Genomic DNA, 27,188 nt, shown 5'->3' with positions numbered 1-27,188 from the left:
AAAGTACAGATGGATAGGTGAATGATAGGCTTGTCATCCTGTGACTGGGGTTGCTAAATGCAGAGCCAGAATATTTTTGCCAGATTGGTATCCTTAGTTTGGGGCTTAATTGTGACCTATTTAAGCTTCTGCCAATTTATTCAAGTTGTGATATTAAAGTGCTCCAGACAGAATGATGTCATAGTGTCAGCTCTGCAACTTGCTGCTTGAGGTCAGATTTTGACTTTAGAATTGGACAGTTAAGAATGAGGAGTATGCAGTTGAAAAAATTGCATTTATTTGGCAGGCACAGTACTAGCTGTCTTTGCTTTTCTAAAGAGTATGCAGTTGTAGCCACTCTCATTGCCTGAATCATTATTTGGGTGTAAGAGAAGGAATGCAAGGTTTTGCTCTAACTTATCTGTTATTTGAGTGGGAAAAAAAAATGGGTCAGATTCTCCCACGAAGCTGCTCCTCCCACTCTACCCATTTCTTTGAGTGGTCAGAATTTGTACAGAGCATCAAATGAAAAATATTTATGTAAGGAAGTGGTGAGCTATAGTTAATATAAAGTTGTTATTTTTGCAACACTGAAAATGTGTGCATAATTTTGGTCTATAACTGATTATTAACATAAGTTTTATCCTCTTTTATTTATTTCACCATGGGTTATGGTAAAATAGATGGGTATTTGATCTTAAGCTTCTGCCATTTTTTATTTTATTAACCCTTTTGTGGATTTGGGTTTAGCCTCTCTATTTGAGAAACTTGACTTACAAGGAAATCTATTACCTCAAGTCTCTACTTGGTGGAATGTGGGTTGGGGTATTGGCAAAGGTGCACTGTATGGTTTTACCCCATTTGTCTTCATTATTTGTCAGTGATGAAATTGTGTTCACTTATGAATGCATCCGTGGGCTTTGTGGAGGGAAATTACATAAACCATTATAAAGGAGCTCAGTTTATTTGTTACTTTTTCATCACATAGTAATAAAAGGCACTGATAATTACTAATTAAAACATTTTATTTAATCGTATAATGTAGAAGCATTCCCCACACATATTTATCTTTTCTTCCTTCTCTGTCAGTGGTGAAGGAAGTGGTTCATAATCTCAACATTGTCTTGGTGATTACATCAGAATCTTTATTATTAGTCCAAAAGTTAATCTCTTGACACATTACCTAACTGTTTCATAAACCAACTGCAATAGTATGACTTTAGCTTGTGAATAACAAAATCGTAATTTCAGGTCTAACTGTTAGTTATGTAAAAGGCGTTCAGTTAGCATTTTTTTCTTTATGAAGACTCTTCAAGGGCAGATCTTAGAAGTGTAAATAAAAAAATACACTTAAGTTCAGTCTGTCTCACCTACATCCACAGTTAGATAACTTATTTTACAGGGGATATGAAGCAGTCCAGTGAGTGTGTAGTTTTATCATACCCTGGCCTATAGAATTTAAAATGGTCAACTGAGATTCCAGTTCCAACTAATTGTTATGTTTTTAGAAGGAAGGCTTTCTATACAAGGTCACTGAGAGTCAGAGGGATTAATTGCTCAGTGTGTTCCTTTACAAGATGTAAAATGTAACAAAACTTCAGTTGCATTGAATGTAGTAAATTTACTGAGAAAAGGAATACTAGCATATCCCAAAGCATCTCATATTTTCTGGCCTTAGCTCTGTGTGTCAGTGTAAGTCAGTAGCTGACCCCAAATTCTTTCAAGTCAGTTCATGTCTATTTGATACAATGGTAGAACTGGGATTTGGGTTCAAATATACCTGAAATGTGGGTCTGTTCCGAAGTATTACGGAGATGGGGTTTCTTAAACGCTTATAAACATTTATTGAGGGCCTATTGTGTTTGTATTAAGTACTGAGGATGCAAAGCTAGGTAAGATACAATAACTCTGCCCTTGACCTGTCAGGGAATTCAGAAACTAGCCTTAGAGCCAGGCATAAAAATGGATAATTGCCACGTAGTAGGGAAAGGGCTGTAACGCAGACTTACACAAAGTGCAGTGGGAGCAACGCAGAAAACAACCACTTTGTTTTCTGGCCACTGTGCAGTTGTGTCTGGTTCTGCTGGAGACTGCCTTTAGGACCAGCGTCCTTGTACTCTCGTTGGGTACTCAGATGCTGAGCTGAGGGTAAGGAAATGATTGCTAATCAGTATGGTAGGAATGATGATTTATTAATGTGAGGTTCCTGAGCAGGATTTTCACCAGCATGACAGAAAACGGAGGAAACAGTTTTCTACCTAATAGATACTAAATGTACTGAGCACATGTGGCTGTTCAGGAAATTAAAAAATAATTAATTGAAGCCTAAGAGCAAAGCACATTGAGTACCTGCCTGCATTTTTGTCTTGCTGTCCTTGTCATTTATTTGAAATTACATTACTGAGTTTTAAAAGCCTTTAAAAAGTTATGCCAAACAGCCTTTTGTGCCTTTTACTCTCAGTACATTTAGTATATTTGTCAGGTTTTGAATATAATTCATACTCTTTATCTTTATAACTTCATTGTGACCATAATATATTTTAGAGTTTGTCAATCAAAGAAGCTTGGATTATATATAACTATTTGTTGGGTTTGAGATATCATCTTCGTTGGGCCCTTGGGACAGGGAATACCAGTCATTTAAATAATTCTTCACATATTTTCTTTTCCTTAGTGAAGCTGTTCTGTGCTAAACCCACTGGGGCCCAGAATCGTGGGCCCTAGTAGGTTTAGACAGATGATAACACATGAAATATCTGGGCAACTTTGTTTGGTACTGAGATAAGTTTTGAATTTGTACTTAAATAAATGAAGTGATCCCACAGTTTGCTACTATCACTTTTATTTTTTTTTTAGTTTTATTTTTTAAAAAGTTATTGAATTTATTGGGGTGACATTGGTTAATAAAGTTATATCGCTTTCATGTGTACAATTTATACTGCATCATCTGTGTATTGTACTGTGTGTTCACCACCCAAAGTCAAATCTTTCATCACCATTTATCCTGCTTTACCCTCTTCTATCTCCCCTTACCCCTTCCCCTCTGGTAATCACCATCCTGTTCTCTGTGCCTGTGAGTTTTTTTCCCTTAATCTCATCGTCTTTTTTAACCCAGTCCTCCACGCCTCCTCCCCTCCAACAGCTGTCAATCTGTTCCATATGAGTCTATTTCTATTTTGTTTGTTTAATTACTTTGTTCATTAGATTCTACATAGAAGTAAAATCATATGATACTTGTCTTTCTCTGACTGATTTATTTCACTTAACATAATGCTTTCCAGGTACATCCATGCTGTGTTACTTGTCACTTTTAGAAAAAGCTTTTGAAAAAATAAAAATAAAAAATGTAAAGCAGTCCTCCCAAGAGTTACTTTGGCTTATCCTTGTTATATAGGGCATGGGTGTAGCAGACACCTTACATAGTTAGTAGTATTTTAACTGGTATAAAATTGTAATCATCCAGATTTGGAATCAACTTACTTTACATCAAAGTTCCTTTATGTACTGCCTATTGATTTTCTATTTCATTTACCATATCTGAACTGTAGAGAGAGATTCATAATTAATCATGCCGTCCTGTAAAACGTAGTAAGTGCTATAATTTCTGAGGCAGTGTGCAGTGGAGGCAAAAAGCCGATGTAGAATGCAGCATGGTGGAGGTGCTCTGACTATTACTTTGTATGTTTGGGGTTCCAGTGAGGTGGAGAATATATAGGGTGAAGGGATGATAGGTAAAGGGAGATTGTGGAGTGAGAGAAGGTATGTTAGAGAAAGTTGAAGAGGCTTTACCACTCTGCAGGAATTTGAACTTTATTTGGCAGACGAAAAACCATTGACGTCTTTGAGCAGAGAAAAAGTCAAGGCTGTGGTGTGCTAGCTTACTCTCTTGAATCTACAGAGGAGGATTAAGAGAAAAGAAACTTAAAAGTAGGAATAATAATCAAGAGAAATCAAAACAGACTGGACAAGAAATAATGGAGGGCTAAGCTAGAGAATTGACATTAGAAAAGGTAAGTGCTGCTTCCAAGGTGGAGGGCATTTTGGAGGTAAAATTCACAGGTCCTGCTGACCCTTTACATGTAGAGAATGAAAAAGAAGGTGAAGTGAAAGTGACTCTTGAGGTTTTCAGCCTAGTTGACTCTGAAGGCAGTGATGCCCTTAATGATATAAGGAACATAGGAAGAAAAAGAGGAAGCTTGGGAGCTGGTGCATGGTAAGTTTGTTTTTGACCATGTTGAGTTTGACATGCCAGAGTGAAATACATTTTTTTCTTTATTTTTATTGTTGACACTATTACAGATGTCCCCGATTCCCCACCTCCTTTGCCTGCCTTCACCAAGTCCCCGGCCCAAGTTACCTCTGGCCATCAGAGTGCAATACATTTTGAAGTCAGAAAATTGTGCAGTTCAAGAGAGAAGTTGAAACTAGAGACATGTTTGGTAGATATGCCCCCTGAGGTAGCGTGTTACACTATAGAACAGCAGGAGATTTGCAAGGCAGAGTACAAGGTGAGAGTCAGAGGAAGTCAGGGACTGGAGTTTTTGGCTGTGTGTTATGTTGTATCTGTAATTAGGTAGCAGTGAAGGGCAAAGAATCTCTCAAAGAACAGTGGTGAGAGAGTTAGGAAAAGAATTAGAGCGTTGGATTTCTTGGGTAGAGGCGGCTTCAATAAGGAGGTAGTTTCAAATTCTGAGAAAATAAAGTTCAAGTGGAGAAAACTAGGTAGGATGAAAATTTAAGAAGTCATTGAATTTCACGAGTAGAGGCCACTGTTGGTCTTTCAGAGCAGTTCCACTTAGGTGATGGGGCTAGATTAAAAAGAATATGTGGAATATTTAAAAATTGTTTTAAAATTTTGACAACTAGTGAAGGGAGTAAGTTATGATAGCTTAAAAGTTTGAGCAGAGCATAACTTTGTCTGTGGAGGTGCTATCAGAGATGTTAGTTGATTGTGGAGAAGGGGTATAGGGAGGGAATGACTTAAGGTGTAAGGAAAGTAGAAACAATGGATAAATTGGCATCATCGATTACAAGGGTGGGAGGGAAAGGCTAAGAACATGTAAAAGACTAAACCCTTGGAGAACACTAACTTCTGGTTAGACAAAAGGAAAATAAGAAAATAAACAGGCCTTTTGAGGGAATTTGTAAATTTTATGTTGGGTTTACAGGAAGTGGTTTAAGATACAACATTTGTAATGCTTACACCGTGTTTTAAAATTGTATGTTATAGAATAAACACTATATATTTTAACCAGTCTTCTAGCAATAAGTTGGTAAATAAGTAAAACATTAAAATGGAAACCATTTCTCACCTTGTACATAAAGATCATCTTAGAAACATACTGTGACTTAAATGATGTCAGGATGCTATTTTTATCACTCTGGTTGGCCATATATTTAAGTATTTAAATTTTTTTATATGTATTTGTAAGGTGCTGTTTTTTTTCCTAGTAATGATAAAAGATTTTGAAAAATATCTGAATATCTGACTAAACTTTTAGCTCTTTAAGATGTTAATACTAAAATAATTGTTAAGCTCACTCATATTATCTTCCAATAGCAATAACAAAAATAATTATTAAATTAAATGTATTACCTGTTAAAACTTTTTATGTCAGCATTGTTGGGAAAAAAGCTCCAACAGTCTAAATTGAGGACAGGTTCCAAAGAACTAACACATAGCCTTATTCAAACTCATAAGGGCTTTAATAAGGAGTAACTTACATACACTGGGACAGAGCAGCTGCTCCCAGTGGTGGCTGACGGGAAGAATCCACACCCCTCCCAGGACAAGATCCCTTTTTATAGGGAGTTAATAGTGAAACCATATAGTGGGTCCTCGTGTGGACCACCAGAAAGAACAATGCATTCCTAAGCTAACAGATAACATCAGGCAGTTATCCTGCTGTATACATTTGCTCACCTCCTTCCTGGGAGCATGACATTTATCTTTGGGTGCATTCTGATTTTCTGAGTAGTCAGCCAAGCCTGAGGCTGCAGAGAGTTGAGTCCAGCATTTCCCAAATGCCTTTGCTGTGGGAGCCATATTGTATCTAATGTAAGTTCTCCTATAAAGACGTACTCCGGAGGACTGCCTTGGGTTTATTAGCCTTATTTGCTTCTTTCCTGCACCAGAATTCCATACTTTTAAAGAGTTTCAGGTAGTTTGAAGAACTTCAGGAAGTAAAAGAGCTCTTAATGATCAATAAAATGGTCAGTACCTTTGGTCTAATTCTCATACCTTTGCAAAACCTGCAGGGATTTTGCCATGTCGTGGTATAAGATAAACTATGTAAGGAGAAGAAATACTATAGAGTAGTGAGTGTCAGCTATGTGCCAGGTTCTGTGCAGAGCAGTTTACTTTTCCTCTTCTAAGAATTAGAACATCCTAAGAGGTTTCTAGAAGAAGAAACTGACTTAAGGTTGTAAAGCTAGTAAATGGCAGGGCTACATCCTAGGTTTGATTGACTCCTATTCCTGTGCTTGTAGTATGCAGATTCAAGCACACTGCTCCATGGGGTAATGTGACTTGGCCTCTTTCCATGAGTAGTAAGTCAAAAGCATCTTTACCCCGTATATTTGATATGAGAAATTCTTCTCCAAATTTTGCACTCAATTTTTAGACAGGTTTATTCAATCTATTATAGACTTCCTATTCGTATTATTGGCCTACTTCCGATAGGTTCTCCCTTTGTTCCTTTCCTTTTACTCCTCCTTCCCTCCATCAAATATTTATTGCACGTTTATATACAAGATTGTACATTAGGTGATGGAGATAGACCACTGAGGTAGATATGTTCTCCACCCTTAAGGAAGTTCCATTCTTATTTGGAAGAAAGATTGTGAACCAATGAATACACAGTTGACATTTTAATTACAACTAGTCAGTTATTCAAAGGTGCTTCCTATATACATATTCTAAAGACACCTTCCTTGAAAACCAGAAAGGAATGGGTAGTTTCCTCCAAATCCTACTATAATTAATAAATTAGACTCATAACCAATTTTATATGCTTTCTTTCTTATTTTGCCCAACTGATATTCTATGTAGAAAGAGTTTCATATTATTTTTCTACTTTTTACATTTTTATATTTTATATATTTTTGTACTTTTGTACTTAGTGATGATTTGCTGACTTCAAATGGAAGGAACCCAAACTACTCATAGATGCATTTTATCATGATGATATACTTTTATGTGACTGTAGTAAGGAACCTCTTACAACATTGGCATGAGAAGCAGAGATAAGGCATTCCTTTAGGGTTTGGGTATTGGCTTTTAAAATGGGGTGTTTCACTTCATGGGTACATTTCTTGATTTAATATAACTAAATGTTCCATGAAGTGAGGTGTGTTTCATAATGAAAGTCTGCTATAGTGTAGATGCAATTCCCCCTTGATGATGAAGTTTCCATTTGCTTCTGTAGACTTTCTTTCATAGTTTTAGGGGCTGGTTTGAACCTTGTTTGCAAGAAATATGTTAGGTGACCTAATACCTTTCTGTTATGTTTTGGTTGGAAATTTTAATTAAGGCAGAGTCAGGAAATTCTTTAAATGCAAGAGTGTTCCAAGAATAATTAATGGCTTTGAAAATTCTAGTATATTTGTCTATATTTGTGCTTTTGCTTTGGTATGGTTTACTATATGTATATAATGTATGTGCATATAAATTCATATGTTTATTGAAATATATAGCATGTACAGATTAGGCATATATTTTTATGTGTCAAACAGTGCATACATTATAATATAGAGATCTCTGCTTAAATGTCTTTAAATACATTTAAATAAATACACCAGGCAATTTTATAATGTAATGGAGAGAGTGCCTGACTCTTAAGTCTAGACATCTGAGTTCTGAGCAGTAAATTCAGCTAGGTTCCATTTCTGTGTTTTAGTATTGTCATGTCAGAAGGAGGGAGAGGGTCTTGGTGATCTCCAAGATCATCTTTAGGTAGCTCTAAAATCCTTTTGAGTCAACGACTATTATGGAGTTTTTAGCCTAATTCCAATACTGTTTTGCCTTTTATTTAAGAATCAAAGAGTAACATTGCTAATGAATCAATCTTTTCATGTACCAGTTGGTGCCCTAAGAAGTTTATTATTATGTGACTGAAGATTGGTTCTTTGTGTAAGCTCTTCTGGGTTGGGATCAACTTTTATTCTAGGGATTGACTTAAGTATTTCTAGAAGAGGTCTAAGTTGCTTGAATCAGAACTTGAACCTTGTGGTGAGCTTGATTTTTTTCCTTAATATACTGCTTTTTGAAAAGCAATTTTTCTTTCCCTGGCTTTCACAGTTCCTTGCACATTGCAGGCACTCAATAAATATTTATCGAATTGAATTGAATTTGATCTGCTTAGAAGGCATAGTCCTGGTGTAGGGTTTTCCATTTTCAGCAGGAGCTGTCATAAATCACAGAGTTTAATACTAATACACCTGATGAACTGCACACGCAGTGGCATATGATAGTTCAAATTTGCACTTTTCCAAGTGCAAATTTAGAAAACTGTGACCTAAATGCGCCTTGGTGAATGGACTCTAGCCTGTTTCAACTCTGTTTGTGCCGCTTACCCATGGGTTCCTTGTGTCCCCACCTTCTTGAATGAGTGCTTTGACTCTGCTCTTCACACACCCTATACTCTGGTGCCTCTCAATCCTTTGCACACCCCTCTGTCTGGAATATTCCTTTTACAAATTTAGGTATGCCTTTCTTAACATTCCCATGTATAAACGGGTGAGCTGCATCATTTCTCCTCTAGTACTTTGTTCGTTCCTCTTTTGCCGTACTCATATTCTCCTGTAATTCTTTTCTAAGCCACTAGTCTTTTTCAGAAAATTGGAGAACAGGCCTGTGATTTATTTCTTTCTGCTTTCCCTAGGGCCTGAAACAATGCCTGTCACAAACATTTGTAGAATTAAAAAGTCAGTCTTGAAATTCATGTAAATTTGCAAATGGAATAAAATAAAAATGTAAATGAGTTTCACTAGAAATCATCAATTGCATGTCTGATTCTAATTAAATTGTGATATAGTTAGAAAGAAGATCAGCCTGAGATTCAGAAGATGTAGGCTCTTGTGTTGAATTAATGACTTTTTAATAGTCCCTTAATCTTTGTAGTTCTTAGTTTCTTTATCTGAAAATGAATGGATTGGACAGGATCTTTACTAAGATCCCTGCAAGCAAGAATTACATTGCTCCTAAGTTAATTATAGAGAACTAGGTCTCTTCTGCCAGACTCCTTGCGGCAGGAAGTATGTTCTAATCATCTATAATTTCCTGGCACATAGCTTAGTACCTGGTATATAGTATTTATTCAAACAATGTTACTGAATAAAGTGATAAATTCCCACAGAGTGTTATGATTTAAATAAAGCAAATGAGAAAAAGGTCAGGTAGATAATAGTAAATTAACAATGTATAACATTTAAAAGAATCTGTTAAAGAACAGTTATTTGGAATGTCTGAAAAAAGTACCTGAGAGAATTTTTTTTTTTTTGAGTTGTGGTTTTTGTTGGCCCTGGCAGAAATTTTTTATTTCTCTACCATTTACAATATTCAACGGTAGAGAAAATGAATTTGGACCTGCCTAGTTCCCTAACTACAAGCTAATAATTCATCAATCTGCAACATCTTGTACTGAGTTTTATGTTGCTGACATTAAACTGCTCCTGCTGTAGAGAATTGGTAGTAATGTTTTTGAAAATTGTGCGTACTTGTTATGCTATCTTTCAGTTTTCAGAATTGAAAAACTATATCCTGTTTCAGCCAGGATTTGTTAAATCATTGACATATTTGTGACATCATTAGTCTTCAGTGGAGAATGAACATCTCATTATATCAAAAGTCACAAAAATAAGAAGAGTGTATGAAAGTTTCATTGGCCCTTTTAAGTGTACTTTTGTAAAAACTTGGCAGTTTTTGATAAGTTATTTGCTGTCTCAACTTTTCTATTTGTTTAGGAGATCAAAATAATGTTTTTACATTTAATTCCTATACCTTTGAGTTACTGATTTGAATAATACTATAGTTTAAACATGAAAATAAGGAAGTAATGTAATCATACTATTTTTGTATAGTTTATACAGTATTCCAGAATCAATCAACCAAGCCATCTATATTTCTATTTTACTTCTGTGCTATATACTAGACAGCTCTGTTTTAGGCACTGTATACAAAAAGGACAAAGATATGAAAATGCATTCAGTGAATGTAATGTTTCTCTTAAATTAGGGGCTGATGCTTGATAGTTTGAACAAGATTTCTCTTCCCACAAAGAAAAATTATGTAGCTATTAAAGAAAGCAAATGAGGCTACTTTTTTTCACGTGTTGTTTCCTCGACTTTTTATTTGTGGTTCTTGAAAGTATTACTTCTCAACTGCTTTCTATTTGGCCCAGGCACTTTTATCAGTACTCAGCAGTGGATCCATGCTTTGCAGAATGTGAAATGTGGAGAGATCCTTTTAATAAAAAAGAATACAAATACAAAAGTATACATACAAAACTGGGTATGAGAGTGAATTTTCTTAGAACAATAAAGTTATAATAATTTATACCTTGATTCTCTTTCATTGTCCACATGTACTTCTAGTTCTGGGTACCACTGGCCACGTTCAAATGACCAGATTTGACCTGGACCTTCCTCCTCCCATGCTGGGCTAGTCAGCACCGTGGCTACTTGAAGTATTCTAGAAGCCATTCTTTCATCACGTCTGGGGCCAATAATTTAACTAGTTCCAGAGAGGACTGTGCACTTCACATATACCTTTCACTAAAGCTAAACTAAATGTATCTCCAGCTCAAATTCTAGTTAGCCAGATTCAAAAAAACTCCAGTGCCACACAGCAGAAAGTGAAATGTGATGGAAGAAAAGTCACTCTAGAAAAAGACAACAGTGTTAACCAATTGTATTTAAGGTATCTTGCTCTTGAAATTTTTACAATAAAAAAAAGTTAAGGCCTTTAAGAGTCAAGTGTCTGAGGGGCCCTCAAGTTTACCCTTCACTAGCTTCTCAGTAAATCTGCCTGTATGTGTACATTTTGCCTCCTGTAAAAGTGTGCAGCCCGCGCTATGTATGGTCTTGTGCCTTTCCCAATGATTTCATGAAATAATTAGTGGTTTCCTATGCCCTGGTACAAGGGGTAAGAATGAGATATGTTAATTTTGACCAAATCACATGGCAAGTGGAAGTGAATATAGTAGTTGAATTACTATCTTTCCTTGCTAGCAGAAGGTATTTTCAGTTCTGCAGGCGGCCCTCAGCACCCCAGTGGTGGTGTGGCACCTGAGTGACGGAACCGTTATGCTGCACCGCAGGTTCGTAGGCATGGGACGTAATCTGGGGAGGTGGAAAAGACTCATTCTAACCTGACACCTCTTACTACTTAATGACTCAGTTATTAAAATTGCACCTCTTTGTTTTATTCTCCTCAGGGTTAGGAACAATATACCAAAACATTAATTAAAATCAATGAAAGTATTTTAGCTGGGAGTTCAATGTAGTAAAATAATGCATAAATATGAGACAATGGTTACCAGTAGAAGAGGCTCATTTCCTCATTTTTATTTAAAATAGTGACTTAGTGGTATACAATAATTAACACTCTGAAGTTGTATTAAACCATGAACAGTAAGACATCGTGAAAGAGAGAATGAAATCTTAGGGGTTGAGAGTAAAGGTATGACATAAGAAAAACTGAGTAAAAAGAAACTCACAGACACAGACAACAGAATGGTGGCCCCCAGAGGGAAAGACGGGTGGGGAAGGTGGAAGAGGATAAAGGGACAATAAATGGTGATGGAAAGAGACGACTTGGGCTGATGAACCCGTGATGTAGCATACAGATGATGTGTTATAGAATTGTATACCTGAAACTTACATAATTTTATTAACCAATGTCACCCCAATAAGTTCAACTAAAAAAACTGAATGGGCGGAGAAGAAAATGGGATTTAATTGTATTAAGATAGATGCAGGTGTCTGTCAACTCTTTCTAGATTGTTGTTAATAATTTTAAGATTAAACTTTATATGATGGAAAGTAAAGAAATAGTATATAGATTACTAAGTTTCTCAGTTTTTCTCTGAAAGAATGTATTGTGGTTCATATGAAATGTTTTATTTTTGTCTTTGTTTTTAGGTCAGACTGTGTCAAAATCCCAAACTTCAATTGAAAAACAGCCCACCATATATACTTGATATTTTACCTGATACATATCAGCATTTGCGACTTATATTGAGTAAATATGATGACAACCAGAAACTTGCCCAACTCAGTGAGAATGAATATTTTAAAATCTACATTGATAGTCTAATGAAAAAGTCAAAACGGGCCATAAGACTCTTTAAAGAAGGCAAGGAGAGGATGTATGAAGAGCAGTCACAGGACAGGTAAGAGTACTTCAGATTTGATGTCTTGGTGTTAGTTAAGGTCATCTGGGTTGCTTTTTGTTTCATAGGTAGCGTAAACCTCACCATGGGTTTGTTTGGGGGGAAATGTCATTTCATTTGTGTGTGCACTTTTCACATTATTTAAACCTTCTAGTTTTACAGAAATGTATGACAATAGCTAGTTTGTGAGACAGTGTTCTTATTTTATTAATAGATTTTATATTTTAGAGCATATTTAGATTTACAGAAAAATTACATGGGACGTACAGAGTTCCCATACACCCTTCCCCCTCAACATGCAGTTACTCCTGTTGTCAATATCTGGCGTAGTGTGCTACATTTGTGACAATCGATGAACCATTGTTGATGCACAATTATTAACTAAAGTTCATAGTTTATATTAGGGTTCACTGCTTTAAAAATAACATGGTTCTCTGTGGTTTAACCTTATTACAAAGTCATATAGTTTAAATCATGTAATGTAATACTTTCAGATCGGCTTCATTCACTTTACAATAGCTTGATAGCCCATTTATTTTTATCCCCGAATAATACTAATTACAAGGGCACACCAGTTTATTCATTTATTTGTTGATGGACATCTTGTTTCCAAGTTTTGGCAATTATTGATAAAACTGCTATAAATACTTGTATGCAGGTTTTAGTGTAGGCATAAGCTTTTAGCTCATTTGAGTAAATACCTAGGAGCATGATTGCTGGATCTATGGAAATCCTGTTTAGCTGTGTAAGAAACTCCCAAACTGTCCTCCAAAGTGACTGTAACATTTTACATTCCTGCAGGCAATGAATGCAGGTGCCCTATTGCTTCATATCCGCCAGTATTTGATAGTGGAGACACTGTCTTTAAGACAGAGTCCTGACTGAACGTCCGGGTGTGGTGGATGTGGGTGGGAGAGTAGCTTCAGCTCTCATACCTGTCTGTGAAGAGAGGAACTGGGCTGAGGTGGCAGAGACTGAAGTGACATCAACTGACTCCTTATTTTTGTAGCTATAATTCTTGACTTAGAAACTCCTTATTAAAGTTTGTGGTTTGGCTAATTCAATTTTAAATTTTGTGATCTACCTTAAACCAAATAAAACAATATATTTTTTTTATTTCTGGGATATTTTAAATATATCTAGAATATTCACTGATCGTGATAATTTACTTAAATTTCTAAACTGAAAAACAAATACGGTATTAATTTAAATATATAATATCTTAACATAGTTAAGCTGAATTTCAGTTTAAGATACTTAACCTCTCTGGATTTTAGTTTCCTTTTATATATAGAAAAATCTCTAAGAAACCTATAATATTCCTTTCAGATTGGCTAAACTAGCCTAATGAAACATAGGTTTGTATAAGACAAAATTCAGTTATCTAGGTATGCAGACTCTGAAGTTGTCCATAAAACAACCCAGAGTGAGTAAATCTATCTAATTTAAATACAGAAAAACGTTCTGCCAAGTGTAAAATATCATAAAGTGTTACTTATTTATAATTTGCTCTCTAAATTAGTGATGACTGCCAACATAATCATAGGAGTCTAACCAGTTATCTAGCTGTGGGCTCATCACTTAATATTCTTGGACCACAATTTACACATCTTGAGGGTGGTGAATCTTCCAATTTCCTTTTAGCTTTAAAGCTCTGAGACTCTTCCCAGGACTACCCAGGGGAATTTGGATTGCCACAGGGAGCTGGAAGAAGGGTAGAAACATATCATAGCGATTGTTTCTTCTTAGAGACCTTTCAGGAATGGTCAAGATGATGGGAAGCCAGATGTTTGTTTAAAACTGTATTTTCACTTTGTAGTTCTAACACTGATCTAATAAAACTAAGTTGTTTTAGAAACATCTTTATAGTTCTTATTCAGATTTAGTAGCCCTGAAATTCTTTGTGGTCCAGCAAGGTAATCCATTAACTTTTACATTTTAGGGTATTAGGACAGTGAGAAGGTGTGTGACTTCTAGGTCTAGGAATTTGTGTTGATACAATGTTTTAATTGGGTATAGTAATGTATGATGTGGTAAACTTGTATCCCATCTTTACATCTTCTGTAGGAACAAGAAACATTTTCTGTCCATTAGATGTCTTGTAACAACCATTTCATTTATACATTTTGATATTTTGGGGGTTTATGTGGGACCGTATCATGGGAGACTGTATACATTTTGGTTGTGTGTAGATATCTGTAGATGATGATAGATTGCATAATGCTGACTGATGACATTGAAACCCCTCTTTAAATTCTGTGTTTTAAGTAAACGTCACTTTCCTAAATTTGACCCTAAGACAAAGGTGATTAGTTACTTTGCTGGTATAGCATTCCTGATTGAATTTTACTGTTGTCCATGCCCCGTATTTTGATAGTGCTCTGTTGCCAGCTGTATTTATGCAACACTTACATCTGGTAAATACCTGATTGTAATTTATAATGTACCATTCTTGGTACACCATAACAAGGACATGGACTTTTGGTGTATCTTTCCTTTGGTAGTGATATATTTTTACACATTCACTGCCAGGTTCCCCTGGGGTTCCAAATGTAAACTGCGGCTAACGTGTGCCCTTGTATATGAAGCTTGTGGGTATTTTGCTCTATAGAATATAAAAGAAACTTCTTAAAATGTTATCATAGTTGACAGACAATAGAGTATTCTATTTAGTAGAATGACTCTTATCTAACATGTATGTCACATTAATTATTGGGAATATTATAAATACTCTGAACAATCTTTTGTTTTTAATTCTTCAAATAGTATCACTGAGGACATCAGTGTTATTGCTAAAAATGAAGGACAGTAATAGTAGAAATAGTAGTTTGGAGTTCGGTGACTGCACCAGTGTTTTCTCTAGTAATTTCGTACTTTATTAAAGAAAATTGTGCTGGATGAATACATGAATAAAAATGTTTTTTTTTATTGTCCCTGTTGTATCAAAAATAAACTCTGGATTTGTTTTAAATGTAAGTGGAAAAATCAGGTGTCAATTTTGAACTAGCTCTGTTTTAATTGATGGTCAAAATATGAGTAGCCTGAATTTTTAAAGCAATTTAACATACATGTGATTAAAATAACAAAAAAATAAATATGTCAAATGACATGAAATGTATTTCCTGAATAGAAGGCAGGAGGTAGAAACTATAGGTAGAAAAATGTGTTCACTACTGAAATAGATATCAAGGGCGCATAGAACAAGCCTCTCGCTTTGAGAATGGGTGGAATAATGACTTCTGGAAGAGGCGGGCCTTGCTTGATTTTTACAGTAAACCTCTTCCTTGTCTAGTTTCACTTTTCTCCATTTTTTGTTTTTGTTTTTCTACCAACAATTGAACCTCACACTGAGTCACTGTTTCTCCAGCTGAGTGTCTAAACCATTCTGAGCTGGTATTTCTGGGAAGAGTACAGTGATTTTTGGCACACACAGTTTCTGTGCATATGTGTGGAGTGGGGGTTGGGAGCTTGTAGAGAAGGGAGGATTTATACTCCCAGGTACAGAGAAGAGGAGGAACTTTATATCATACTGCTTGAAGTTTAAACGGCGAAAGCAAAGCTGGTATGCAGGCAGCTAGAGCTGACCAGTGTTGATACTGGAGTTGCCTTCTTCAGCGACTTGCAGTTTCATCAGACGACCATTTTAATAGCAAAGTTTACTCTTTTATATAAAAAGTTATCTATTAATCACAGACTGTGCAAGGCCTGGTGTTGGACATTGTTTTTAAAAACACCCAGAGGTGATGGCCTAATAATATTCAGATTTTCCATATTTTCGAACTGCTTCAGTGAACCTGGGTGCTACAACCCATTTTTTTCCCTCCCACACTCTGGTTTGCAACTACTGAAACAAAACCAGAAGTCGACTGAGGTGGAAAATAACTCTGTGTTTGATAATCTATCTGTGAAGAAAATAAAGACTTTTAAATATGTGTGCTGGAGAGTAATATATACTGTATTTTTTGCACTATGAGATGTACCAGACCATAAGATTTACGTAGGTTTTAGAGGAGGAAAATAGGAAAAAAAAACCCGCTCCACCGCCCCCCACCTCCCCCGCAGGGAGCCAGGTAAGCTACATTTGGACTATAAGATGCACCCCATTTTCCTCCCAAATTGGGGGGGAAAAAGTGCACCTTATAGTCCGAAAAATATGGTAGATGTTATGTTATTATTAATGTCACTTCCAAGTCCTGGACCATTTCTTAGCACATTTGTTGTAGAAAACAAATCATGTTATGTATAGTTTGTATAATATTCATTCCAGTTAAGATGTTTTTTAAAAGTATTTTGACATCAAAAAATTAGTTCTAAAAGATGCTAGCCTTTATTTAAAGTCCTTCAGGAAAAAAAATCTTTTCTTCATTGAAAAAAGAAAAATGTATAACCTATTAACGTTAGAAAAGTGCCTTTCCTCCTAAAGGACCACAGATTACTGCACTTCCTGTTTGTATCTGTGTTATTCTTTATGAGATAGTGTACCAAGAACATTTTGGAAGTGATAAATTAAAGATACATGATAAAGTTGAAAGTTGAATCAAAAACAGCATTAGTTACAACAATAACAACAACAAAAGCAACAATGAAACACAAAGCTACAAACAAACCTTTCTTTCCTCATACCCCTGTATGACAACATTGTTTTGGCCAAAGAATAATGTTGCATTAATTTAAATATTTATATTTGCAGAAACACAAGACGTGTTAATACATGGTCATCGAAGTAGTTCTGAAATTCCTCATGGATTTTCAGTTTAACCACATAAAGAGGTTGACCTGTTTGCACAATGTGGGCTTCATGTAACAGTTTTGTCGCTAGCTCTCACAGGTTAATAGCCTTGTTTATAATGTCATTTAGTTCCACATTTTCTCATAGGCAGCTCTGTACATTATGAGAAGGAAATGAGGAAAGAGTGCTGTTGAACTGAGTGCAGGAGCCTCACGGTCTAATGCCTTTTCTGCCCTAAGTGGTCTTTGTAACCTTTGTTTGTTTCCTGACTCCAGTCTGTTTTTTCAGCCTTTAAATTATTTTCTGGATAGTCACAATATTTCTTTGGTCAGATATTTCAACATCATAAAAGGAAGATGTAGTTTGTTTCAGACTAATGATGCTGTTGCTACATTAGTTTATTAGTTTTTCAAATTCAGTAGTTTTTTATGCTAAAACTATTGTTTATGTTATCACAATAATCATTTGCAGAAGAATTCATCTTAGTGTTATATCTTTCTTTTATAAATAACTTGTACAGTCTCAAATGCATTCCATTTATTCTGTGAAATATCTAATGATATATGAGAGGGAATGAGTTATACTCTTTAAAAATAATTTTACATTTAAAAAAATTAACCTAGTCTATTTCTCTTTTTAATTTATAAATGGTGAAAATCGCAGTTCTTTTGCCTTCATGAGGACAAGAGATCAGTGCAAGTAGAAAACAGGATTTCTAAATAAACCAAAATAGGTTATTGATCTTTTTTGAACTCAAGTATTTGCTGTTTGCCTTTTCTCTGTATTTGTTTGCATTCTAGGCATTTTTTTCCATTTCAGTGGAAGACTACAGAAACTAACAGATTAATACTTGATATTTTAAAATGCTAATATATAACTTGGATTCAGAGGACAAATAGTAGTCTGTCATGTAGAAGTGTGTCTGTCAGGTAGGACATGGGATTTTCTTTAGAAAACCCCCTGAGATTGACATCATAAATGAATAAAAAGTTTACTAAGTTCTGATAAGATCCCTTTATTCGTATTTCAAGCATCTGGGAGATATGAATATACTTTTCTAAAGTTTGGAAATGAAGGAGCTTATTTCTTTAACATACTTACCAAGTAGAGGCCACAGGAAAGTTACTTAAATGTTTTCAAGTTAAACAGTGGGAGCCTGTTAGAGTGGGCAGGTGAGAACATGCACAATCTTTTGACTGTTGAAGACTTGAGGGCTAGCTGCATCCACGCTTCTTTGCTAACCAGATACAAAGTAAACTTCTTGTTGATTTTCATGTAGGTGAAAAGTGAAAGGGGTTTCCCCAGCAATTTCCTCTTTGGGGGTACAATTTCAAAATATGAAAAAATACATATTATTCAGATATAACTTTAAACTAAATCTACTGTTTTTAAATAAAACATTTACATTTAATCCATTTATTTACTATTTTATTTTTTCAGCCCTGTGCTAATACCTACTCTCAGTTAAAAATTTTATTGCAATGTGTTTAATTTCCTTCCATGTCAAATTATATATTATATACACATGACAGTTTGATTTTAAAAGGAGAATATTTGTCTCGAAGTATAGAGTTCATCAAATGTTTATAAGTTCCTGAGAGTGATAAGTGTTGTAGTATAAGAGAGTTAGCCAACTCACAAGACTCAAGTGAACTTGGCTTTACGGTTGAATACCTTTTATGTTTTCAGTCTTAAGGAAGCTTATTAAAATTGATGTTTTCCTTTCAGTAACTATCTGGTGACATTCAAATTTGATAATTAAAATCCAGAAGCACTTAAGAAAGAATGTCTGTTTTTAGTTTCGTAATAACAATACTCCCACAAAGAAGGTTAATGAGTGATGTCTTTCAAGTGGCAGATTTGTTATTTAGGTAAAGAAAGCTCCTTTCGCAGTTTCTCGAAAAATTAAAGTCTGTTTATGAAACAGACAAGCTGCAGTGATAATCCTATAGCCTGAGGAATGCTTGGCAATCTAGAAATCTAGGCCTGGAAGCATCTTTCTTTTTTTTTTCTTTCACCCCAGAGATTTAACAAAGAAGTGGAGTTTTCAAGGATCCAAACAGATTAGCATCTAGCACTTAATTGAGTAGGTTATAAGGTATTTCTGTCTGACTGTTTTGAAATACTACAGTGCTTCAGAAATACTCATTTTTCTACATGCATATTTAATTTTAATCTCCGGTATCTTTAAATTCATTGTTAAAGCATGAGTTCTTATTTGAGTTTGCATTTATACACATAGTTTTCAGGATTCACATACAAAGTCATTACAGAATTCAAAAATGAAAAGATTGAGGCTGCCTCTCCTGTTTGGTTGAGCCACTGAGGAACAGATTATACTGAAAAATAATTCAGATTTATTATTGAAATGTGTCACTTTGAACATCTGAACATGTGATCGTCCAATCATAGATGTGTGACTTCATTAGTTTTCTAGGGCTGCTGTAACAAATCACCACAAACTGAATGGGTTAAGCAACTGTTTATTGTTGCTTAAGTTGGTTCTCTCACAGTTTTGAAGTCCAGAAGTCTGAAGTCAAGAAGTCAGCTGGGCCATGCTCCCTCTAAACCCTCTAGGGCAGGATGCTTCCGTGACTCAGCCCCTGATAGCCCCAGGGAGCCCTGGGCTTGTGGCCCCGTGACTTCAGTCTCTGTCATCACCTGATGTTCTCTATGTGCATGTGTCCAGATTTCTCTCGTAAGAATACTAGCTTTACTGGATCAGGGCCTAGCCTAATGACCCTGTTTTAACTTTATTATTACATCTACTAAGTTCTTGTTTCCAAATAAGATCCTATTTACAGGTCGGGTGGAGATTAGGATTTCAACATCTTTTTCAGGGACGAAATTCAGCCTGGAACAGTGACTGAATATGGCCGTGTAAGATGTATACTAAGGAGCGGAAGAGAATGGAAACTCAGCCTGTGTGTTATGACCGTGTTAAAACTTTGTTTGGTAGAAGATAATGCCAAACGAAATTAATTAAATTAAGTTTTTGAATGGCCTGTAGCTTAAATATTTTTGTAGTTTTTTTCAGATTTATGATAAAAAGTATGGTGAATAAATTTATTGATTAATTTTTATGCATATATTGGAAAGTATGGTGGGTTCAACAACTTTTATCAGTAATAAAATTTTTATATGTATTGACATAAGAAAATTTATAAGTACCTTGTTATAACAAACATTCTTACTGATTTTAATGTATAAAATGCCATTTCTTTAGGAATTATTAATGCTATAAATGTATGCATTTAATTAAAAGTTATAATATTAATAGCCCTGATTATTCTTAATAAAGTATTCCTGTGTTGTTTTATTTTATGGTAAATGGTGGAGGATTACTTAAAATACTTAATTTTGACTTACATCATCACCATTAAATCTCTATAAACTTTTCTGTATTGCAAATAAAAACAAAGAGGCCATAGGTGTTTTCTGTTTTGGCGGCATAGAGAAGGATACATTTCACCTTTTCTTTGTGTCTCTAATATTAAGATAAAATATATTTTAAGTATGATTTCATGTTAAGATTTTAGAGAATCAATTCAAGACTTTTAGTTTAAGTAAGTGTAAATAATTGTTTCTAAAAACGGCGTGTGGGTTGGCTTAAATCAAGCTACGGCAAACTGCACAGAGCTGGATGTCTCTCAACAGTGCTGTCAGGTACCCAAGCTCTTTCTGGCTTTGTAATCTCTTTGCTTAGTATTTGGGTTTGTCCTCATTCTAGGCATCTCGTGGTGTAACTGGACAGGGGACCTGGCCCTGCGTGGGTCTGCCTTGGGCCAGCTGGTACGTGTGGGTTCTTTGACTTCGTGTAGGAAAGATTTCACAACACAGTTCCACCTGATTATGAGGATGTGCTTAGTAAAGCTGGGGACAGTGAAACAAGGAAAGGTTTAGCATAGACAGGGGTGTCAAACTCATTTTCATCAGGGACCACATCAGCCTCGAGGTTGCTTTCAAAGGGCCGAATGTAATTTTAGGACTGTGTAAGTGCAACTACTCCTTAACAGTTAAGTGAGAGCTTGGTGCTGCCGCTGGGTAGAAACAAGGTGCCGGGCCAGACAAAACAAGGTGGAGGGCAGGATTCGGCCCGTAGGCCTTGTGTTTGCCACCTGTGTCATAGAAGAAGCAACAAGAGAGCCGAGGAGAGGCTGCTTTGGCTCCCTAGAAATGTTATAGCGAAGAAATGAACCTAGGTGGGCCTGCTGTTAGCTCACTGGAAAGTCAGAGGAGAGTGGGCTTTGGAGACAGGTTTAGGGGGAAGCCCGGGATGAGCTGCTGCTGTCCATTGCTCCCCTGGTTGCAAGTCTGGTGGGGTCCTTTAGAGTTTAGGAGATGAGTGCCTGTGGGGGAAGGAAAATGGGGGGAAAGATGTGAGTGTGCTCCCCAGGGAAAGAATGAGCTGGGTCCTTTGTTTTGAGGATTTGTGTCTCTTTCTTCCTGGTGCGAATCTTAGGAGGTGTCTCAGGGGAGGGTTTCAGCAGAATATTCATCAGTTTTCCAGGTGTGCTTTTTCTGCTCTTTGCTGATTGATTGGTCAGTGCCAGGACAGGGGGTCACTGGTATTGCAGCATGTCCTGGTGTCGCTCCCCCCACAACCCCCATCCTGGTTGCTGCTTTTCTGGGCCTAGAGCTGAAATACAACCGAGGCCTAGGTATTCTCTCTAGGGAGGTGACCTTTTGTGTCTGGCTGTAAATTGCTCAGCCAGTTTGTTCATCTGTCTTTCTCAGTTTCCCCATTTCACTTGCCAAGGAATTTTCCCAGGTTTTTACCATCTTGCCTCAGTGGATGTAGAATTCCTGCCGCAACTCCGTATTTTTTAAGGCTGAAGGACTGAGGAGAGAAGGGCAGCACCACATATGTCTGCGCTCTTTTTGTCTTTGATTAAAAAGCTGTCCTGGAATCTTTCCACTGACTTGTTCCCTGCAGCCAACTTCTCTTAGGTCTTAGGCCTGAAAAAATGTGACATCCAGAACAATAGTGCAATCTGTTTAATGTAATTTTTCTATTCTTCTTGGCTTTCTAGGAAAAAATATTCAAAAATAAAAGAAGGCATAAATATTCTAAGACAGTTTTATCCTTCAAAAGAGAAAACAGTAGTTTTCTTTTTGCCTTGAGTATTACCTCATTCCCTTTTAAACTTTTACTATTGTAAACTTAGGTTTACACTCAAATAATTAAAAGCAAATTGTTAGTAGTTTAGGAAGACTGAAATTTTTTTTATAAGAATCATATCATTATCTTTGTTTCAATGTCTGTAACTCAGGGATGAGTGGTAAATATTCCAATGCCACATTCTATCGAGAGAAGTGAAATTGAGTGGAGGCTACATAACTTGTATATACTCACGTGTGGTATATTTCTAAATGACGTTTCATGACCAGCTGGCGTGTGTGAGCCTGCAGCCGATGGCATCTGAAGGTGTCAGCATTGTAAACCCTTTCTTAAGTTGGTTTCAGGAAGACTCATTTGAACAATTAGCACATTTTATACTTGTGTAAATGAAGTGTGTTTTTTCATCTTCATTAAACCAGTATTTATACTGTATGTCAGGTGGTCAGTTAATACAACTTTGTTTTATTTAAACAAGACAGTTTATATTTATTAAATTCAGGATTATTTATTTAAAGCTTAATTTCTCAAGCATGCCTTTTTCTATCTCTCTCTCTGTGTGTGGCTATGTGAAATGTTGCCTGTGATTTTCAAAGCTTTTAATTTCTCTAGCTAAGCAGGAATTTTATTTATTTTAATTTTTTTCCTTTAAGGAAATAGGAAAGATTACTTAACTATTTTTTTCTGAAATATATTAATGAAAATAAAATGTTAGCTTATTCTGCAGATGCTGCAAACACTTCAATTTTTGTTTTAAAGTAGTTTTTTTGAGGTATATTCATTTATGATTGTAACAACATGTGGAGCTGTCAAATTTATTCTTTACCAGAAATTTCAGAAAACTTTAATTTGACTAAAGCTCTTCATTCTGGTCAGCCAGGTCTGTCTTATCTGGTTAAAGTACATTTGAATGCACTCAAGGCCTAAGAAACAGCAAAATCTCCTTACCAAATTTTGCAATTTTTCTATAAAATTCTAATTTAAGTTTGTTTTCCCCACAGTTGGATATGTAAAAATTGTATTTATAAAGCATCTGAAGTCTTGAAGTTGCTACTGTATCACAAACTACAGCCTGTCGGCTAGATCTAGCCCGCACTTCTTTTTATAAACAAAATTTCAGTGGCACATGGACATGTCCATTCTGACTACAATGACAGAAGTGAGTAGTTGCCACAGAGACTATATGGTTCACAAAATGGAAAGTATTTTATAATCTAGGCATTTATTGAAAAACCGTACTAACCCCTGCACTATTGATGTAATCTACGGCCATCTTAGAAACTTGGCGTTTATAATCTTAAACATTTTCTTTCTATTGATTTTCTTTTCTCCCCTATTTCTGCCAGTGATGCTTTATAATTACTGACCATTGTGATCTTCTAAGGACAGTAAAAAGTGAATGAAAAGTGGGCAACGATTGAAAATTAAAGCCCACCCAGACCCCCATTTCCTATCTTATGTCAGTATGCTGATGTATATGAGAATTTTTTAAATGCAATAAATTTAAACTCTTTTGTAGGTTTTAATTATTTTTTTAATCCTCACACAAGGATATATTTTTTTTATTGCTTCTTTGAGAGGGAGATGTGAGTGTGAGAGAGAAGCATCGATTGGGTGCCTCTCATAGGCTCCCTGACTAGGGATGGAACCAGCAACCTATGCATGTGCCGTGACCGGGAATCGAACCCACACCTCTTTGATCACGGGACGATGCCCCCAACCAACTGAGCCACACTGGCCAGGGCTGTAGGTTTTTTTGTTTTTCTTTTCTTTCTTTCCTTCTTTCTCTCTCTTTTTTTTTTTAGCAGAAGATATGCCCCTAATGTCTTTGGCAGTCATCTGGTCTAATGCTTCCCTACATAGTCTAAGGACCAGATGATACACTCTTCTCCTCTAGAATGATTACGTAAAGATCCCTAACTTCTTGCAGTACCTCTGCCTTTATCACTTGGGATTTGAGTAGCCACACTTATAAAAAGTACCTTAGCTATTTCTGATAACCCTCCTGCCCTTAGGATCGCCAAGTCAAATCATATTTTGTGTATACAGTTATCAGGGACCATTGAGATGGTACAGATGGGACTAGAATCCTGGATCTGTTCAGAATTCTTTCCACTTTACTGAGCTTCCTTCATCATCACTGTAGGGATCCACTCCCAGTTTTAAGTTATTTTAACGGATCCCCGAGAAAGATAAGTCTATAAGGTCTTTGAAAGAATGTTATTGGAACATGCAATATCTATTTAGTCGGGGGCGCTGACTGCTTTTCTCTTAGATTTTTCAAATAAAAAAAAATGACAATAGCTAACACGCGATAGTCATCTGGTGTGACTAAATCAAAATTATGCCTATTTTTTTTTTGTCAGATTGGCAAAAATCTAATATAGTTTTTGGTGTGCTGCAGAATTTTAGTAATTAGCTTATGTGTGCCATGAGATGAAATATGTTGAAAATTGCTGGCCTAATCACTATCCTTAGAATTTATCTTTGCATGCCTGCCTTTTGTCCTGTCATTTTCCATTTTTCTTCTGATGCCCCCCTGTTGATGCAGATCCTTTTTCTCACTGTTGATATCACTGAAGCCCCCACTGTGGCCTCACCCCCATCTTGCTTGAGCATATTCTGATCACTCTAGGCAAAAAGTCTCTTTTTTCCTCTGACTACAGCATTTATTAAGGCCTTTTATGTGGCACTAAACTATATTTTCACGTATTTGATGTTTTTAAAAATATTGGCATTAAGAAAGGTCACTTTTTTTCCTATGTATCTCCCATAGTATCCAGAGCAGTATTCCATAGCTGGCAAACATTCCTACAAATATATGATTCTTTCCCTAGAATTGCTGTAGGGTTATTTGATAACCCTTGATTATGGTCTACTAGGGCCTGGCAACAGGAGAAAGTGAAAGTGTTACACGGGCAAGTGTCCTGTAAAGTGGCCAAAGACTACTTATAATGTGTAGATTAACTTGGAATATCGATGTCTTTAGATTTGGCATCAAGTGCCATCGATTTTTACAGGGAAAAAAAGTCCATAAGCATACTGATACCATTACTTCTTATAGAGTAATCATATTTTAAAACAATTCTTAATTCTGTGTGTATAGAAAATACCCTTAACATAATGACACTTTGAGATAAATCTGGTGACGTTACTACGATTTGGAAGCACCTTTTTTAATGGAGTGTTAGTTACTCTTATCACCTATAAAATAAATCCCTGAAAAATTCACCATACTGCCTGTTCCCACAAAGTATGCATGGTAATGAGCATATCTCAAGGCTCTCCTACTGACTGATTAGTTCTCCTTCTGAGCTCTTCTGAGTGTTTTCACTTCCTCTCATTCTTATTTTAACATTTCTTCAAAGACCGTTTTTGTTTCTGTGCTATGTTGTATTTATGGCTTGAATACACAGGACTTTTCAGCAACTGGGGAATCCTCCAAAAAATCTATGCTTTTGACATAATAGACCAGTTTCGTTTGGCATATATTATTGACAGAAGTGCTTCATCCTTTTTATAGTTTGCCTGTGTAGCAGATGGTTGTTACATCATTTATGACTCTACAGGGAGTGCGTAAATATGTGCACGAATAAAAACAATGGCTTACCGTGGTAATCCTCTTGTGTTCTTTTTGATAGAGTTCCCCAATACAGATAAGGAGTTTCAAACCTGAAAATTAGGTTTTAGATTTTTAGCTAACATTTTATTTGTATTTGTGTATTTACTTAAATGCTATCTCTTTTCCTTTTTCTTAAAAGGCAAGGTTGGACAGTTGGATCTGATATTCTTGCCATATATGCTGCTTTTTTCCCCTTTTTTTTGGCAGGAGCATACCAGCTCTAAGAGACATCTGAGACATTTTGAATGTGTGGACAGGGCTTTTAAAGAAAGGAATTGCTGTTCTCTTTTATCAACCATGCAGACTTAGAAACAGACTTTAAAGGAAAACAGAGGCATGTGTGTTCTCACTGTGTATTATTGTTGCGCCCCCTCACAGAGCTGTTCGGATTTGTCAGCAGTTTGTTTTGACTCACTGTACCAAGGTAGGCGTGGTTTCTTGTGTTTTTGTAAGTTGACTAGTGTGGGATGTCAGTAATCTCAACTTTACCATTTTGGTTGGCCTTGATCCATCCTTTTCCCAGGCCATATTTTAGTACTAAAACTTGCCCTAAGATATTTACCAAATAGTTTTTTTTCTTCCTATAACATTGGAAGGCAAGACGGATCCTTAAGATACACAGGGTGGGGCAAAAGTAAGTTTACGGTTGTTTGTATGGAAAATGATACAATGGTTAATAAATAATAATACAAGAATAAACCGTGGTTTGCGTTCTCACAACGGTAAACCTACGTTTGCCCACCCCTCTGTACTCTGTTTTTGTTTCACGTTGCCTCTGCGGTATGTTTAGAGTCTTTCTCTAACCTAATTTCGGAACCTCCTTGAATTATTTTTTAATTTATCTTGATAATTCTTTTTACATAGTGAAATTTAATTTTATTTATTATGCAAGATTGGGGATTCTCCTAAGTTCACATTTTGTTTCTTGAGAGTCAGTTTTAGACACAGAGAACCCTGATAGATTGTTTTGATCAGGGAAGAGGAAGTGTTTGGTAGTATCCTAAAGGATGGGGCTTCTGCACTTGATTAAAAGGGTCTTCCAATTTTAGAACCCTTACCAAAGAAAAGGTGGGCTAGGCACATCTGTCCTGACCTGTTTACTCTTCCCGACAGCAATGGCACTCCGAGGAGTCGTGCAACAGGGGGGTCCCAGTGCATGATGTTGACGTGGCTTTAAGATTGGGAAGTAAAGCTTTCTGTATGAGACAGAAAAGGCAAACAGTGTTTTTCTTCTTTTGTCACGCAGGGTCACCACTACATTTAAAATCAAGTGTAGCCAATAATTTTCCATTATGTAACAGCTCTTTATTTACTTTATTTATGTAGGATTAAAGTGATATATTTGTA

At 36.0% G+C, this 27,188-nt stretch overlaps 1 protein-coding gene across 7 annotated transcripts in view; it reads left to right on the top strand.

Moving 5' to 3' along the window:
- CBLB (Cbl proto-oncogene B) overlaps window positions 1-27,188 on the top strand; it is a 210,238-nt gene that overhangs the window by 2,687 nt on the left and 180,363 nt on the right. For all 7 annotated transcript variants that reach the window (XM_053918331.2, XM_053918329.2, XM_053918328.2 and 4 more), the window contains one exon: window positions 12,121-12,371. In XM_053918331.2, coding sequence (XP_053774306.1) covers window positions 12,121-12,371 — 251 coding nt within the window. The remainder of the gene's footprint in view (window positions 1-12,120; window positions 12,372-27,188) is intronic.

The sequence above is a fragment of the Desmodus rotundus genome, chromosome 2, assembly GCF_022682495.2.
Source record: "Desmodus rotundus isolate HL8 chromosome 2, HLdesRot8A.1, whole genome shotgun sequence".
In the NCBI taxonomy this organism is placed as follows: Eukaryota; Metazoa; Chordata; class Mammalia; order Chiroptera; family Phyllostomidae; genus Desmodus; species Desmodus rotundus.
The sequence above is the reverse complement of the archived record's forward strand: the minus strand, read 5'-3'. Positions and strand labels throughout refer to the sequence as shown.